Source organism: Centropristis striata, chromosome 3 (assembly GCF_030273125.1).
Source record: "Centropristis striata isolate RG_2023a ecotype Rhode Island chromosome 3, C.striata_1.0, whole genome shotgun sequence".
Lineage (NCBI taxonomy): Eukaryota > Metazoa > Chordata > Actinopteri > Perciformes > Serranidae > Centropristis > Centropristis striata.
Window position 1 is genome coordinate 43,706,704 of NC_081519.1, and position 19,250 is coordinate 43,725,953.

General features: G+C 38.4%; 1 protein-coding gene across 1 annotated transcript in view; it reads right to left on the minus strand.

The window, feature by feature from the left end:
• appl1 (adaptor protein, phosphotyrosine interaction, PH domain and leucine zipper containing 1) overlaps positions 1 to 19,034 on the minus strand; it is a 24,423-nt gene extending 5,389 nt beyond the window's left edge. The window contains exons 1-16 of the mRNA XM_059329307.1: positions 18,877 to 19,034; positions 16,642 to 16,740; positions 14,441 to 14,500; positions 11,888 to 11,959; positions 10,616 to 10,703; positions 8,741 to 8,782; positions 7,372 to 7,430; positions 5,834 to 5,980; positions 5,641 to 5,723; positions 5,372 to 5,533; positions 4,384 to 4,572; positions 3,321 to 3,363; positions 3,177 to 3,233; positions 1,958 to 2,049; positions 1,087 to 1,266; positions 298 to 350 (exon numbers count right to left, since the gene is read on the minus strand). Of these exons, the coding sequence (XP_059185290.1) occupies positions 298 to 350; positions 1,087 to 1,266; positions 1,958 to 2,049; positions 3,177 to 3,233; positions 3,321 to 3,363; positions 4,384 to 4,572; positions 5,372 to 5,533; positions 5,641 to 5,723; positions 5,834 to 5,980; positions 7,372 to 7,430; positions 8,741 to 8,782; positions 10,616 to 10,703; positions 11,888 to 11,959; positions 14,441 to 14,500; positions 16,642 to 16,740; positions 18,877 to 18,930 (1,480 nt within the window). The 5' untranslated portion in view covers positions 18,931 to 19,034. The remainder of the gene's footprint in view (positions 1 to 297; positions 351 to 1,086; positions 1,267 to 1,957; positions 2,050 to 3,176; positions 3,234 to 3,320; positions 3,364 to 4,383; positions 4,573 to 5,371; positions 5,534 to 5,640; positions 5,724 to 5,833; positions 5,981 to 7,371; positions 7,431 to 8,740; positions 8,783 to 10,615; positions 10,704 to 11,887; positions 11,960 to 14,440; positions 14,501 to 16,641; positions 16,741 to 18,876) is intronic.
• Between the last annotated feature and the right edge of the window lie 216 nt (positions 19,035 to 19,250).

The window sequence follows — 19,250 nt, forward strand, 5'->3', positions numbered from 1 at the left end:
AGACAGACAGACAGACAGACAGACAGACAGACAGACAGACAGAGAGAGAGAGAGACAGAGAGAGAGAGAGAGAGACAGACAGACAGAGAGACAGACAGACAGACAGACAGACAGACAGACAGACAGACAGAGAGAGAGACAGACAGAGAGACAGACAGACAGACAGACAGAGAGAGAGACAGACAGACAGACAGACAGACAGACAGACAGACAGACAGACAGACAGACAGACAGACAGACAGACAGAGAGACAGACAGACAGACAGACAGACAGACAGACAGACAGACAGACGGTACCTTCACTGTCCTCTGATGTGCCGTCTCCTGACTCTCCGAACGGATTACTCCTTCTGTGGACAAACACACTGAGTTGATGAGAAAAAGCCAATATTTATCATTGATCAGTCTCTGTCATGAGTTTTCAGAGAGACATTTACTGTGGAACGCCCTGAAGGCACCACAGTCCATAGAATCCTTTAAAAAAGGACTAAAAACTTTCCTTTCCTGTAAAACCTTTGGTTCCTCCCGTCCACATGGTTTTTAGATTGTGTATGTATGTATATATGTATACTTTTTCTTCTGTTTTATCCTTTTTATAACTTGACTCTTATGCTTTCAACCTGTAGCACTTTGAGATTTCCTTTAATGTAAAGTGCATTACAAATAAAATCATCAAATAAAAGAGTCAACGGTATGTAAAATGCAGAGACCGTAAAAAAGAAAAAAGTACCCAGTGGGTTAGAAACGCACATATATATATATCTTTTATTTTGCACATGTATGCATGTTTTTATACATACTGGATTATGTATAAAAACATAGCGATTAATTGATTAATTGATCGTTAACGTTATAGATAATCGAGATGTGTCTTCCAACAACCATCCATAATTCAAACCTTACCCCCAACCCTATATCACAAGCTCAAAAATTACACTTTGCCATACTAGGATTGGTCTTTGGTCCCCATGAGGAGTACTGGTCCCAATAAGGTCAGTGTTTTTAGGCAAAGGTCCCCTGAACGTCACTAAAACATGCACGTGCACACACACACACACACACACACACACACACACACACACACACCTGCCGGTCTGTGAGGCCGTCTTGCTCTGCCCTGAGTTCTCCTCGCTGACGGGGGAGATGATGTCGAACTGGATGGGTGTTTCCGGGGCAACCAGGGCGTCCAATGAGAGCACGGAGAGGGCGGGCGACGGCTCGGAGCCCACCGAGCTGATGCTGCTCGCTCGCCCCACACGCCCTTTACTGGGACAGAGAGAGAAAGACGGTCTTACTGGTGCAGGTCCAGTTTACCCACAGAAATCTGACTGTCATCATATCGAGGTTGTCGGTCACAGTTTGCAGCTCCGTGTTGTGTGTGAATCAAGTTTATGATAGTTAACGAAAACTAACAAAATAAACTAAAATTGATAAAACATTTTTGTTAACTGGAATAAAAATAAAAACAAGTTTTTAAACTTTAAAAAAAAACGATAACTAACTGAAACTGTATTTTGTGGTTATAAAATTATATAATTATAAAATTATAAAAATTATAGTGAAAATGTCCTTCGTTTTCGTCTTTGTCAACTTTTTTCATACATAACTCAGTGTTTCTATTTCAACATGCAGGAACACATGGTAAATATGTTTACTGAGACTGGGATGTTTACACTCCAACCAAAATACAAAACACCCAGAACTGTAAGAGTTAATAACCTTATTAGGGCTGAGATGATAAACCAAAGGAAATGAAGGCACATACCCATTACAAAAAAACTAAAACTAACACTAAAACTAATAGAAACTAAACTAAAACTAGCAAACTCACTCTAAAAACTCATTAAAACGAACTGAATTTGAAAACAAAAATTCACAACGAAATTAAAACTAAAACTAATGAAAAATTCAAAACTATTATAACCTTGTGTGTGAATGATGTGTTTGTTTACCACACCTGCTGGGTCTCATGCTCTCGTGTCTCTGCTGGAAGGACGGCGACGGCGTCACGGCCTCCAGAGCTGATTGGTTCACTCTGGCCGCCAGCTCCTAGCAACAGGACGACAAACACGTCAAACACGAACTCTTTATAAAGACCGTGAGACAGATCGCCACAAGGGAGGCCCAAACATCTGGGTCGCCCCCTGGATTTATATTGTTTTTTAAATTGTTTTTCTAAAAAGTAATGAAACTATATATTTTAGTGTTTATTCCTGTTGTATTTATTTTATTGTGTCTTCTGTTTGTTTATGTACAGCACTTTGTTGCTGCTGTGGTTGTTTTAAAGTGATTTACAAATAAAGTTGAGTTGAGTTGCAGTAACTGTCATAAACCTCTGTGTTAGTGAAGGGACTCAAAGAAGACGTCAAATAAATGTTCCCTAAAGACGCTATCTGTTATTTTATGTCGTTCTTAAGTTACCCCAAAAAATATGTAAAATTAGCCAAAAAATATGTTAAATTACCCAAAAAAATATGTAAAATTACCCCCAAAAAATATGTAAAATTAGCCAAAAAATATGTGAAATTAGCCCAAAAAAATATGTTAAATTACCCCAAAAAAATATGTAAAATTTGCCAAAAAATATGTAAAATTACTCCAAAAAATATGTTAAATTAGCCAAAAAAATATGTTAAATTACCCTAAAAAATATGTAAAATTACCCACAAAAATACGTAAAATTATCCCCCAAAAATATGTAAAATAACCCCCAAAAATATGTAAAATTACCCTAAATAATATGTTAAATTAGCCAAAAAAATATGTAAAATTACCCTAAAAATATGTAAAATTACCCCAAAAAATATGTAAAATGATCCCCCAAAAATATGTCAAATTAAAAAAAAAAAAAAAAAAACACAGCAGTCGACGGCTCTTTGAATCTCTCCGTCCTGCAACGGAGAGATTCAAAGATCTAATTCTTCCAGAGCTAACAGACTAACTGAATTTCCCCTCGGGGATAAATAAAGTCATTTTGATTTGATTGATTTGATTCTGTGTCTTAAGCAGCTTTTCGTGTTATTACAGTTAAAGTTATGTGGAACTGTGGATCAGCGACGACCGTAGAAATGTTTTGTTTTGTTGAGGTCAGAAAGCAGACTCATAAAAAGAGCTTCTGGCTTTGTTCACCCTGATCTGTGAGCAGATTAATAAAAGTGAAGGTGGTGAGTTCTGACCTCTGCGTTCTCACTCAGGTAGATCCTTTTGGAGATGTTGTTGATGGTGGAGATCCACTGGAGGAGGAAGCAGCAGAGAAGAGTGAAGAGAGAGAACAGAGCAGCTAAAACTGAACAGATCACATGAGGAAATAAACCTTTTACCTCCTCGCAGTCTCTCCTGCTCTCCGCCTGCAGCGTCACCACTCTGACACACACAACCAGGACAACGTCTTAATAAAGTTCAATTCAATTTTTCAATTCAACTTTATTTATAGAGCGCATTTCATGCAGAAGGCAGACTCAATGTGCTTCACAATGGATATACATAATTACAGTTAAAAAACAAAACAAAACAAAAGAAAAACAAACAAACAATTGAAAAAAAATCAATTACGAATTAATTGAAGAGTGCAGGTAGACAAGCTATGCTATGCTATGCTATGCTATATACCACATACACACTTACTTACTCACACATGTGCACCCACTCCCACAACCACACACACACACACACACACACACACACACACACACACACACACACACAGTTCAACCGAATGCTGTTGAAAAAAGATTTTTTGTTTTTCTGTTTTTAATCTTTTTTTTAAAATGGCTACTGATGTGGCATTTATACTCTAATATAATCATTAAAAAGGGACAGAAGTTATGGGCTGAAATATGTGCCACCAGAAACTGAATTTGAATTATTTATATTTGAATTGCTTAACCCATTGAAGCCTGGAAAGCGGACACGTCGTTCTGTAGTATTTGTATAAGCTCTCAGATACTTTATGAATTTAATTTCTATCTGCTACAGAGGCTGAAAAATCTATTATTTAGTAGGAAGAGTTGACACTTCTGTTGAATTTACAGAAAAACTTCAGGTTTTAGGGGCTGATTTTAAAATCACCCAGAGGTTTTACAGGCGTTTCAGGTCTCAATGGGTTAACTTGAATAATTGCATAAAAAAACTGAATTTGAAAATTTAAATTGAATTGTGAGAACTGAATGTTCAGTTCCAAACTAATAAATTAAATTTCAAACTACAATTCAGATTCAGTTTCTCAATGCAATGATTCAAATATAACAATACAAATTCAAACTATGCGATTCTAATTCCGTTTTTTAATGCAATTATTCAAGTAAAGCAACTCAAATTCAGACATAAATGACTCTAATTCAGTTCCTGGTGGCTCATATTTCCTCCCATTAGAAGACTTCTTACTTCTTGCCATCGAAGGACGTGACCTGGAAGCAGAAGCGGCGGTCGTCGCTGTCCACCGCCATGACGGAGCAGTTGTCCAGGTCGGTGACCAGCCCGCCCGCCACCTCGCCGCGCGCCTGCTGCATCAGATTCCCGCCCTGAGTGAAGAAGTACTGACGCTCCCAGGACGACGACACCAGCCCCGTCTTACTGAGGACACAGGAGACACGTTAACACCTTGGAGACCAAATCCACTTTATTTATAGAGCACAAGTTTAACAAACAAGGTTTACAAAGTGCTGCACAACAATAAATAGACAACACAACACAAAGAGATGAAGTAAACAATAAACAGTAAAATACATTAAGATAAAATAAATTTAAAATAGAATGAAATAAAATAAAGAAAATGTATTGCACGCACCAAATAAAATATGCATATATACAAATAAAAACATCATAAAATCAACACTCTACATCAGGGGTCTCAAACTTGCGGCCCGCGGCCCAATTGTGGCCCTCGTGGCGATATTTTGTGGCCCCCACCTTGATATGAAAGTTTAATGTGAGTTTTATATGAATGGCACTTTACCGTGTTGTGTGTAGAAGGTCCCTTTAATTACTTTTTTTGGTAATTTTGTGTCTTTTTAAAAAATAATTGTGCCTTTTTTAATAATTGTGTGTCTTTTTTGGTAATTTTGTTTCTTTTTTGGTCATTTTGTGTCTTTTTTTTTGTAATTTTGTGTCTTTTTTTGGTCATTTTACTGCCTCCAGCGGCCCCCAGGTAATCTGAGTTTGAGACCCCTGGTCTAGACTGTCGCTCAGATCTCATTTTAGGACAAATTAATGCAGAAAACTAGATAATTTAAAAGAGTTCACATTTGGTACAATTCTACACATGGGAGCTTTAGTGTGAACATGAAATTAAAAGTGTTAAAATATGTTTATTACACACACATATATATTTGTTTATGTTTTGTGTGTGTGTGTGTGTGTGTGTGTGTCCTACTTGCGGATGTGCAGGTAGCCCTGTTTCCTGGTCAGGTTGCGGCAGACAGGTGAGTGGGCGGGGTCGGGGTCACATGGTGCGTAGAGCGGGTCACATGACCGCTCCATCTCCTGGATGGTCAGCTGCATCTGGCCCACCTCCTCCTCCATCTCCCGACGCACACTAACCACCACAAACACAACAACTATTTAACAACTCGTACGTTAAAAACAAACAGAAGAAGAGAGATAAACCCTGATTGGGCGGTTTGGTTCTCAGGTGGTTCTTACTTCTGGACGCTGGTTCCGATGGTTCCCAGGAAGTCCTCCCACTGCTGGGTCAGGTTCTCTGAGCCCAGCTTAAAGAAACTGATCTGCACAACAAACACAGATAAAGACTTCCTGTGTGTGTGTGTGTGTGCGTGTGCGTGTGCGTGTGCGTGTGCGTGAGTGTGTGTGTGTGTGTGTGTGTGTGTGTGTGTACCTGAGCCTGCATGTATCCCAGCAGCGGCTCCAGCAGCGCCGTCTTCTTCTTGTACTGCAGCGTGTTCAGGGAGCAGAAGTAGTGCATCATGGTCTGGTGCTGCTTCTTACGGGAGGTGTAGACGTCCTCCACCGCCTCCGCACGCAGCTGCAACAACACACAACACGTTACACACACAACACACAACACGTTACACACAACAACACACAACACACAACACAACACGTTACACACACAACACACAACACGTTACACACAACAACACACAACACACAACACAACACGTTACACACAACACACAACACAACACGTTACACACAACAACACACAACACGTTACACACAACAACACACAACACACAACACAACACGTTACACACAACAACACACAACACACAACACAACACGTTACACACAACAACACACAACACACAACACAACACAACACGTTACACACAACAACACACAACACACAACACAACACGTTACACACAACAACACACAACACGTTACACACAACAACACACAACACACAACACAACACGTTACACACAACAACACACAACACACAACGTTACACACAACAACACACAACACAACACGTTACACACAACAACACACAACACAACACGTTACACACAACAACACACAACACACAACACGTTACACACAACAACACACAACACACAACACGTTACACACAACAACACACAACACGTTACACACAACAACACACAACACGTTACACACAACGCACAACACACAACGCACAACGCAACACACAACACACAACGCACAACACACAACGCACAACGCAACACACAACACACAACGCACAACGCACAACACACAACGCACAACACAACACGTTACACACAGCAACACACAATGCACAACACACAACGCACGACAAACAAAGCACAACACACAACGCACAACGCACAACGCACAACACACAACACAAAAGGCACAACTCGCAACAAACAGCACGCAACACGCAACACCATCAGTGGTATCATATACTGATATAATATCACATACTGAGATAATATCATAAACTTTAGAAACATTATATCTGTTTCTCTCAGGAAGCTGCAGCTTTAAGTTAATTTATAAACCTGCAGAAACTTGAAGCAGCTGCAGGAATAAAGGAGAGATTCTGCAGCTGCTTCCTCACACAACAATCACTTTTATTATCACTAATTCTACTAAAAAAATATTTAAAAAATGATCAGGGATTTACTCAAAACATGTTAAAACCAGATATGATGATCCAGATGTTGTTATTGGTTTATTTCTAATCATTTCTGCTCATCTTATTTCATTAAAATGAATTGCTTATGTAACCTCGAGTGTTTCTGTCAGAGCAAAATGTGTCTGAAGACAATTAAACGGATCGTTTACTTCAGAAATCAAAACCTTCTTTTAGGGAAACTTCCCCGGAAATGACTTCAAAATAAAGGTCTGATACAGAAAGAGTTATCAGGAGGTTTGTTGTTACATTTTCTAGTTAAAGAACTGACTGATGTTGTTCCTCACCTTGTCGTTGTCTCTCCGTTTGGACAGGCGGCTGAATCTGTTGATGGCGACGTCGTGATCTGAGACAGAAACCTGAAGGTGAGACTGACGGCTGGCAGAACAGCTTTTCAACACTCAGTAACATTAAAACAGGCTGAAAACTTCCTTTAAGTGCAGTTAAACGTTCAGGAAACCTGGAGGCAGCAGCGTCGTGCAGACACACACACACTGAGATCTGCACGTTTTGTTCTTTTAGAAGAAGTGTTACTTCACAATGTGAAGCTTCAGCTGTTAGTTTTTATCTTGTTTTCAGTCTAATTGGGACAAACTGTCCTCCACACTTCAATAAACCATAATCACTTCTTCAAGAACAATCATTTGATTTGGAAATTCTGAAATAAAAACAGCATTTCTATGTTGGAGCTTCTCGTCTGTGAGGACTTTTCTCTGATTATTATAAACCATGGGTCTCAAACTGGCGGCCCGTGGGCCAATTGTGGCCCTCGTGACGATATTTTGTGGCCCCCACCTTGATATGAAAGTTTAATGTGAGTTTTATATGAATGGCACTTTACCGTGTTGTGTGTGGAAGGTCCCTTTAATTACTGTTTTGGTATTTTTTTGTGTCTTTTTTTTAAATAATTTTGTGTCTTTTTTAAATAATTTTGTGTCTTTTTTTCAGTCATTTTGTGTCTTTTTTTGTCATTTTGTGTCTTTTTAAAGTAATTTTGTGTCTTTTCTGTAATTTTGTGCCTTTTTTGGTAATTTTGTGTCTTTTTTTTTTAGTAATTTAGTGTTTTTTCAGTCATTTTGTGTCTTTTTTTATTTTGTGTCTTTTTTTTTATTTTGTGTCTTTTTTGGTCATTTTGTGTCCTTTTTTAGTAATTTTGTGTCATTTTTTTGTCATTTTGTGTCTTTTTAAAGTAATTTAGTGTTTTTTCAGTCATTTTGTGTCTTTTTTTTTGTCATTTTGTGTCTTTTTTAAGTAATTTCGTTTTTTTCTGTCATTTTGTGTCTTTTTTTTGTAATTTTGTGCCTTTTTCGGTCATTTTGTGTCTTTTTTTTTGTAACTTTGTGCCTTTTTTGGTCATCTTGATACTCCCTCCAGCGGCCCCCAGGTAATTAGAGTTTGAGACCCCTGTTATAAACTGAATGTTTACAGAGCAAGAAGAGTTGTAAGGTGATTCAAATAGTAAGTATGAAGCCCAAGAATAATGATTAATAAGGTGGAAAATATAAAATACATAAAGATAAAAAATATGTGCACGGCATAGCTTCAAACATAACTGTTGCAGTAATATTCACAGTTTTTGCAGCTGAGACGGGAAAAAGAAAAGAAAAAAGGAAAAAAGAATATTAATTGCAGGCAGAAGTAGCAGCAGTGACTCACCATCACTGGATATCTGGAAGACTTCTTTCAACGTGAGGATCTCTGCAGACACACAAAAACATTATTATTATTATTATTATTATTATTAGCTAGGTGTAGACTTAGAAGCTAATGAGCTAAAATATGATCTATTGGTGGTGCTGGATATCTGTTGTTTCAGACCACAGAGTGATCAAACTGAGAGAAACTTTTCTGTTTCAACATGACGATGCCTCATAAAAAGACGCTTGTTGAGGAAGAAGTTGTGCTCTGAGCTGAATCTGATCCAACAGCTTCAGGGAGAACTGGAACCACTGACTTCATCACCAACATCAGTGGTTCTATGAGTGATGGCTGTTGGGAGGAGAGCTGCTAACTGGAGCATCTAGAACCTTAGAGATCAATTATTCAATGAATCGCTGTGTTTTTATACATTTTTAAAAATAATTTTGTGTCTTTTTTAAATCATTTTGTGTCTTTTTTTGGTCATTTTGTTTCTTTTTTAAGTAATTTAGTTTTTTTCTGTAATTTTGTGTCTTTTTTTTGTAATTTAGTGTTTTTTCTGTCATTTGGTGTCTTTTTTTAGTAATTTTGTGTCTTTTTAAAGTAATTTAGTGTTTTTTCTGTCATTTTGTGTCTTTTTTGTATGTTTTTATACATACTCCAGTGTGTATAAAGACATGCACACTAGGGGTGTGCCATATTGTATCGTTCACGATTATACCGGTAGATTTTTTTTTTTAAATGCATATCATGATATTGACAACATTCCTACTTTTTGATGTAGTGGCATGTAACGCCCGAGAATGTAATAACGCCCACAAACGTAATAAACCACTAAAGTAATAAACCACTAGGATTGTCAAAAGTATCGATACTCAAAAAAGTATCGATACTAAAACGTTTTATCTGGATACGATACTCATTTTCAAAAGTATCGATAATAAGTTTACATAAATGTTGGAGACTGAAAAGTGTTATTTTCTCTCTCGAAGTCCCAGAATGAAGCAGAGAAGAGTCGACCTGCAACCAAACAGCAACACACAGCATCCAAAATATTGTTCTAGTTGTTATTGTTTATTGTATTTATTTATTTATTTATTTTTTGCACTACCTCAGACCTGAAGCTTGTTATCATAGTTGCAGTTTTTATTATAAATATTTAACCTGTGGTTCTGTTCATTTTAACATGTTGCATTTTTCTTGTTGTTAAAAATATTTCTGTTACATTTTGGGGTCTTTGTTTTTATCCTGGTGGTATCGAAAATGCTATCGAGTATCGAATATTTTCCTGAGTATCGGTATCGAGTTGAACATTTTAGTATGGTGACAACCCTATAAACCACAAACGTAATAAACCACAAAAGTAATAAAAATCTGCAGCTTTTTATGCAATAATCCCACAAACGTTATACATTTTCCACAAACGTAACAGCTGCTGCCACTACAAACGTAACACGAGATTTCCCACAAATGTCATAATTATTACGTTTGCAGGGAAGTGAATATCTTCAACTTCTAATATTGTAATAACCTCCCACAAATGTAATAACACAATAAATAACGGTAGTTGTGGTTGTTGTTGTTCGTTTGCTTGAATATAAACACATGATTAATAGGCTACTGACCGCAGAGAGCCAGTATTAGTAAAGGGGTCAGAAATCATATTTTCTATATATTTTAAGGTATTTTGTAATATCGTTATCGCAAAAATACCCTAAAATATGGTGATAATCTTTAAGGGCCAGATGGCCCAGCCCTAACTCAGAGATAAGATAAAAATGATTTATTTAAACGTAAAAATAGACCGATGGATGAATAACTACAGCACAGGTAGCATCAGTCAGCATTAACCCAGGTCCTGTTAGAGCCAGAGGTCCTCAGAGTGTTTCCTACCCTTCAGGTCTCTCTCTTTGAACTGCGTGATGGGAAACATCATGGCGTCTGCCAGCTGCGTGGACAAGACGGCGTGACAGGAACTCAGCTGCAGAGAGAGGAGGAGAGGAGGAGAGGAGGAGAGGAGGAGAGGAGGAGAGGAGGAGAGGAGGAGAGGAGGTCAGGTAAAGATCTCAGTCTGCTGGAGCTCTGGGGCCGGATTCACAAAACTGTTCTTCAGATAAAACTTTAGAAAAAACACAAGATGTTCCTAAGAATGTTCTAAAATGCTATTCACCATTTGTTTCTCAAGAATTGTTGATGTCTGAGAAACTTCTCGGTTTTCTCACTTAAGAAGTTCTTAGATTTTTAACTTAAGATCATTTGTGTGGTTTCAGTAACTTGTCCTACTGTCCTATGAACATTTACATTATATGTCAACTGCCAGAATAAGATTTATGTGATACATTCACAAAAAAACTACTCTGGCCAACTTTTTGGGTCATTTTGTGTCTTTTTTAAGTAATTTAGTTTTTTTCTGTCATGTTGTGTCTTTTTTTTTTTAGTAATTTTGTGTCTTTTTTTGTAATTATGTGTCTCTTTTTGGTCAGTTTGTGTCTTTTTTTGTGTCCGTTTGTGTCTTTTTTTGGGTCATTTTGTGTCTTTTTTTTTGGTCATTTTGTGTCTTTTTTTGGGTAATTTTGTGTCTTTTTTTGGGTCATTTTGTGTCTTTTTTTGGATCATTTTGTGTCTTTTTTTTTTGTCATTTTGTGTCTTTTTTTGTGTCATTTTGTGTCTTTTTTTGTGTCATTTTGTGTCTTTTTTTGGGTCACATGTCACACAGACTGAAAGGACATTTACATTATAACTGTCAACAGCCAGAATAATATCTCTCTGATCAACTTCAATGAACAATATTTGTTACCACATTGTCTAAACTAAATATTAAAGAAATCAAATAAATGTCAAACAGATTTGTTTAAGTAAATATATATCAAGACTTTAGACTGCTGAGGGTTTTTCTCTTAAAGTTGTGAAGAAATCTAAGAACTTTGTTTCCAATAATCTTCATTTGTTCTCAAGTTCTATCTGAGGAAACAAAACTAAAGAAAAGATCAGAATTTACTCATGAATACAAAATCTTCTTAAATGAGAGCAAAGAGCAAAGTTTTTTTTTTAAAAAGTGGCCCTTAAGAAGCATTTTTTTCATAAAAATCGTTTGTGAATCCAGCCCTGGTGTGTGTGTGTGTGTGTGTGTGTGTGTGTGTGTGTGTGTGTGTGTGTGTTTCTCACCTCGTCGATGACTTTAGCGAACTGCTGCAGGGTGGAGCTCATCACCTCGTCGTCGCCCCCTAGAGGGAAACGCTGCACACAGCAGAAACACAGAGGAGCCATCAGATCGACTCCTGACAGGAGAAATGTTCCTGCTGCACAAAATAATCATCACAATCAATCAGCTGCAGAGGATTCTGGGAAAACCTCGTCACAGACAAACGTTCTGGTTGAATGTTGAAAAGGAAAAATAATCACAAATCTGTCGTGATCGGGACAGAATCGTAATATTGTGTCGTCAATTATGGCAAAAATCTGGATTATTTTTGGGCAAAGTTGAGATCACAGTCATTTAAAATGACTCCTCATTGACTTATAGAAATATTGGCTCTATTTCCATCTTTGTCGTTGTGGCTCAAAGTGAACTAAAGTCTGGCTGAGAGTCAGTTTGGGGTTTTACAGAGCTGGAGAGGAAATTAAAATCAAAGTTAAAGCATCATTGCTAAACAGAACGCTGCACAATGAACATTTTATCTCCACTATATTTTCTTTGACAGCCCCTAGATCAGGGGACGGCAACCTTTACTAAAAAGAAAGAAATAAAAACAGTCGGAGTGGAGCCACAAACCTTATTTTGAGCCTTAGTAATGTTGGTAAGTTAATTTAGAGTTAGTAGGCTGTTTTATTTTTATTCTAACAGGTCATAATGAGCATTTATTTATAGGATTTTGTCAGCATGCAGTGAGGACCAAAGTGCAAATCAAGGTTATTATAGTTAACAAAAACTAACGAAATAACAAAAACTAGAATTGAAAAAACATTTTCGTTAACTGAAATAAAATAAAAAGAGAGTTTTTAAGAAAACGATAACTAACTGAAACTGTATTTTGTGGTTACAAAACTAACTAAAACTAACTAAAATTATAGTGAAAATGTCATTTTTCCGTCTTTGTAAGAGTTAACAACCTTATTGGGGCTGAGATGGATAATAAAAGGAAATAAAGGCAAAATTTACTGTGACCTTTTTTGAATCTGGCACCCAACAAATACCCCATTACTAAAAAACTAACACTAATAAAAACTAAACTAAAACCAGCAAACTCACTCTAAAAACTCATTAAAACTAACTGAATTTGAAAACAAAAATTCACAGCGAAATTAATGAAAGATCCTAACACTAATATAAACTTGGTGCAAACGAGAGGCTGGAAACCGAAGAAATATTTCTGGAGATTTGGAATCAAAAAGCTAGAAAAACTCTAAACTAGACTTGAATTTGGCAAAATTTTGAGTTTATGGCAGTGACTCGTAGACTTTCATAAGTCATGAAGCACATTTTGGCTCACTAAAACGTTTTTAAAACATTTTTACAATTGAAGAATACAAATATCTTCGTGCCTGCACCAATGATTGATTGATGATCAATTTAAAGAAATAAACGTTTCATTTTGTGTAATTTTGCTGCAGGTTGCCGACCCCTGATCTAGAGGCTGGATTCATACGGCTGCTGGGGTCAAAGGTCAGATGATAGTTTACATGTAAAGAGCTCTAATGTTTTAACATTAGTGGCTGCTGACTCTATAATGCTGACAGAGAGCATAATGAGGAAGTGGTGAGTGTTAAAAGGCCACAGTGGTGAGTTTTATATGTCTGTGGTTGGTGATAGAAAGACTGTTTATTGTTCAACTGTATGGCAGCTTGTGCTTTCAGGCTGATATATATTATTATAAGGGATTATATATATTATTATAACGGATATATATATTATTATCAGGGATTATATATATTATTATAAGGGATTATATATATTATTGTAAGGGATTATATATATTATTATAAGGGATATATATATTATTATAAGGGATTATATATATTATTATCAGGGATTATATATATTATTATAAGGGATTATATATATTATTGTAAGGGATATATATATTATTATAAGGGATTATATATATTATTATAAGGGATATATATATATTATTATAAGGGATTATATATATTATTATAAGGGATATATATATTATTATAAGGGATATATATATATTATTATAAGGCCCCAAAACAGACAGAATGTGTTTTAGCAGCCTGGAACATTTTTTGTGATTGTTTATAAGGAACAACAAGCTTTCAGTTGGTTGTTCACTGCTGACTGACCACCTGGAGTTAAAACCCTCAGAGCAGAAAAACAGCTGACCTCATTTGTGTTTTTTTTTCTTATTGTCTAATCTGATTAATTTAGAGGACGGTTTATTATGTGGCCCAGCAACAATAAAAAATAAAAAAAAGATGCAGCCAACTGCTCTTTTTCACTGTGTGACTTGTGTTTTGCAACCAGTATAACAGTCAGGTGCAAACCCCTAAAAAGAATTCTACCAAAATGTTTCTCAGTGGTTTACTGTAGTATCAGATGGACGTAAAAACAGACTAAACGTTTACTCATTTCTGACTCCAAGAAATGCCCCATGCCCACAGTAATTCCAGAAATTAGGAATAAATGTAAAGACGTTCCTTAGACAGACTGGAGAGGTTCTAGTCTGTAACTGGTGTGTCTGGTGTGTCTGGACTCACCTGTTTGTCGTACTCCTTCAGCAGTCTGGAGGTCAGGTGAGTCGCAGCACTCAGTTCATTCTGAAAGAGAAAACAGGACAGAAACAGCTGGAGATTTATTAATGTTCTGTCTGTTCATTATATTACATTACATGTCATTTAGCTGACGCTTTAGTCCAAAGCGACTTACAATAAGTGATTCAACCTGATGGTACTAGCCTCAGACCACAGGAACCAAGTCAGAACAGAACTTTAAGAGCCAACTGTAACTGCTACAGGAGTTATATATGTTAAAGAAGAGAAGAGTAGAAGAGTTATCCGGGGTACAGTGTGTGTGTTTTGTTCTCTCAGCTCCGTCAGAGAGAATCCCTGCTGGGAAACACCTCCGTCAGATGCCGCCAGCAGGCCGTAGTGTTGCCCTGGCTCCGCCCTCTTCTGCTGTATCGGTCAGGTGACCAATCACCTGCCGCCCTGCCTCCAGCGTAGCATTAAGAGCCGCTTCACGTAGCTGGGGAGGTCCTTCTTTTGTCTTTGTATGTCTTTAAGAGCCCTGTGTGTTCATTTCGAGGCATTTCGAGGCACTAGGATTGTGGTCGTTGTTTTTACTGGGCATTAGATTTAGCTTTTCTTTTTCACATTTTTTCGCACTACACGTAGATTATTTGTTAGGTTCACTAGTTTATGGGAGCTTGCACTTACGTATTTTTGTTTGTGTAGATTAAATTAGCGACCATACCATACTGCCTTGCGTGCTCGATATATCGATGAATAGGTGGTCTCCAGACTAGATCTCATTTGTGATTAGTCTGGTGTTAGCCAGGCTAGTAGTCAGCCAGAGTTTTTTCCTTTGTTGTGTTTGAATATAAAGATAATGTGGAGGAAACAGAGGTAGGAAGACTGGTTTAGTTTGTTTGTTTTATGAGTTGGTGCCACCCTCAGCCCTTTGTTCACTGCCTCACTCTGTATTAAGTTACCAGCCTGAAGAAGGTTCTCTTTCCGTTGCTTCTTGATACCGTTTGCTTTTAACCAATAAATGTCTTTATTTGCCTGAGTACACCGGCGTTGTGTTACATTCACTTACCCCTAGACTCACACTGGGTTGTAACACAAGAGTAGAGGATTTTTTTGTTTTTTTTAATATATATATATGACTTAACGGAGGTCATGTCTCAGAGGTAGGTCTGCAGCCTGGCGGAAGATGTCCAGGCTGTCTGAGGTCCTGATGTCAGTGGGGAGCTCCTTCCACCATTTAGGTGCCAAGACAGAGAAAAGTCTGGAGGAGGTTTTGAGGAGAGTTGACTCACACTGGGTGGGAGTCGCCAGCTGTTTGGCTGAAGCAGAGCAGAGATGCCCTAGCCTGGGTTTACCCATGCTGTCTTGCACGCTCAATTTCCTTTTGAACTGCAAGGCGGCATGGTGTCCATGGCGATTCTTAGCCCTGCTTTTAGTATCCAATCACAGAACGGGGAGGGACGGCGAGACGATGACGCGTACTATTGGACAGACGGAAGCTTGTAGTTTTGCAGTTTTCTTACGGATCCAACATGGCTGCAGCAGACGCCAAGCTCTCTTTGGATCTAGCTGTAGACAGAGTTCTAGATAGTTTAGAGACAAAGTTTATTTTAAAGGAACAACAACGTTTGGCTTTACTCTCCTGTTTTATCACCAAAAAGGATGTTTTAGCCTCGCTGAGAAACAGGATTTGGCAAAAGCTTAATCTACCAACTAGCCCCGTTAGCGGCTAAACTAATGGGCTTTAGCCAGACCCCGGTCGTTGTAGTCGTCTCGCCATTGATCGCCTTGATGGAGGAAAATATCTGTCTGAAGAGTGTGAATATGTGCAGTCTCCTTCTTCCTTCATATATATTTTGCACAAACGGCAATAATCGTTCGGTGCCATCATGTAAACATCAGTCGCCTTCTGTCTCTCTACATACGTCATCTGGTAGAACTGATACGATTGGCTAAGAGCTAAGTACAGACGCTATGATAGACATTCGTAGCGCCCAATAAACGGCTCTGGACCATCGTAAGCCACGCCTCCTCTACGGAAAAATTTACACAAATCCGTGCAGCCACTGTTAACCAGTGGAAAATTTGGGGAAGACTGCAGACGGAGCAGCTGAATTCTGGAGGAGCTGCAGAGGCCTGCAACGCTAATGGCACTACACCTGTGAACCATGCACGTGTGTGTGTGTGTGTGTGTGTGTGTGTGTGTGTACCTGTGCATCATAAATCCTCTGCATGGCCTGGTAGAGCTGTGTGCAGTAGTTGGACATGGCTGCAGTGTCCTCCTCAAACACTCCCAGCAGAGAGCGAGTCTGCACACACAACAAGAAATAAAGTCAAAGTTTATTTAGAGACATTTAAAAACAACAGTTATTAAAATACAATAAAAATCATACACAAATATAGTAATAAATAAAAACAATGAAAACCATAAAATACTAAAAACAATAAAATAGTAAATAAAACTCAATCTAAAAACAGAGTTAGAGTTAAAAAAAAAAGGAAATAAAAGAATAAAATGTTAATCATTAAAACCTCGTCACCTTTATGGCCCCAAATTATCTTCTGTGCCACTGCCAATAACCAAACACACACACACACACACACACACACACCTATCTATGTAAAGCCACACCTGTCCCTGTCCACAGAGAAAACTGTTCTCAAGGTGTGTTTCTACTCTCCAGCAAGCTTGTCTGTCAGTCGTTCTCACCCTGTTTGTCTTTATGAGAAATTAAATCAACATCATTTTTTATTCTGGTGTTTTCCTGAAGGCTGTTGTTGTCTAATCACAGGTGGCATTTATAATATTTACAGAATTATCTAGTGGTGGAATGTAACAAAGTACATTTACTCCAGTATTGTACTTTAGATACTCCATTATTTCCATTTTGGTCATTTTATGTATTTTCTTTGTTATGTTGTGTCTCTTGGTAATTTTAATTTGTAATTTTTTCTCTTGGTCTTTTTTTGGTCATTTTTGTGTCTTTTTAGTAATTTCTGTGTCTTTTTGGGTCATTTTTGCATCTATTTTTGGTCATTTTGTCTCTTTTTTTTTTTTTTACACAGGTACATCTAAAAAAATTAGAATATCTTGAAAAAGTTCAATATTTATTGTCAATCATTTCAGAAAGTGAAACTCATACATTATATCGATTCATTACACACAGAGTGAAATATTTCAAGCCTGTTTTTCTTCTAATTTTGATGATTCTGGCTCAGAGAGAATAAAAACACTAAACTCAGTGTCTCAGTATAAAAGTAGAATATAGCTGGTGAGTGTAATGTGCTGGTCCTGGGTCAGTGGTGGTCTGGGGCCATGTCCTCTGCTGCTGGTGGTCCACTGGGTTTTCTGAAGACCACAGTCAACATAGCAGCCATAGCAGGACATTTTAGAGGAGGAGGGGGAGGAGGAGGGGGAGGAGGAGGAGGAGGAGGAGGAGGAGGAGGAGGAGGAGGAGGAGGAGGAAGAGATGAGGAAGTCCATCTAGCAGGACATTTTAGAGTCTTCATGCTTCCAGCAGCTCTTTGGAGATGCTGCTGGTTTCTTGGCACCTGCCCACACTGGCAAAGGTACCAAAAGCTGCTTATTGGTGTTATTGGGCTGGACTGGCCAGCAATCTCCCCATAGGAGTCTATGGGCTGTTGTCAAGAGGAAGGTGAGAGACACCAGATGAGCTGAAGGCTGCTATAAAAGCAACATGGTGCTGTATCTGATCTCCTCCATGCACCAAGTATTAATGCACTAATTCATGATTCAAAAGGAGCCCAACCAAGTCTTGATGGAGAGAAATGAACAGACTTTCAGAAGCATCACATTTGTGTTTAAAATATCCTTTTTTTATTGATCTTATGTAATATTCTAATTTTCTGAGACACTGAGTGTTGTGTTTTCTCTCTAAGCCAGAATCATCAAAATTACAAGAAAAAAGGGCTTGAAATATTTCACTCTATGTGTAATGAATCTATATAATCTATCTGAGTTTCACTTTCTGAAATTATTGACCAAAAACCTGTATTTACCCCTCTACTTAAATATTGAACATGTCAGGTGCATCACCCTCTGGCCACGCCCCCAGCCAGTGACGTCACAGCAGGTGTTTGCCCTGGGCTTGCTGCAGCACTGATTGGAGACATTAAGCTGATCTGGAGAGGCGCAGCTGCAGCTTTCTGCTCCACAACAACATGAAGCAGCAGGATGACTCGAAGATGAACAGGTATCAGTGTGAGGAGCTAATCAAAGGGGCTACGGAAGTAGCTGCTCATTTAACGGCTTTATATCAGTGTAAAGACACTCTGAGTGTTGACATGTGGACCGACCCCCCCAACAGCTGATCACTTTATCAGTCCCAGTCTGAGGAACAGCTGGCCGGACCAGCTTTGATTAGCTGGGCCGTTAGCGGTTAGCATGCTAACTGGAGCTAACAGAAGCTAGCTGGAGCTGTTACCTGCGGGCTGTCCTCCAGCGTCTCCTCGATCGGCAGCTTCTCTATCCCCGGCATGGCGGCGGCTGGCTCGGCGGTGAATCGGAGCGGATCAGCGGACAGAAAACGGTGAAACGGGTCGGTCCCGACAGCTCCCACTGAGGATATCTGAACGAGTTCACAACACCCCAAAAACAGCTCCTCCCGGCCCCGCTGGTCCCGCCCCCCAAGTGGATTCTGATTGGATAGAAAGAGAATTCCATGAATTTGATTGGGTTCTGGTTTAAAGGGTAAACGACGCCATTTTGGCTCAAACCAGGATCGCCCCTTCAACGTACCCGGATATAAATTAGAGCCAAAATGTAGACAAACGGGATTTTAGCTTCTAATATATATAT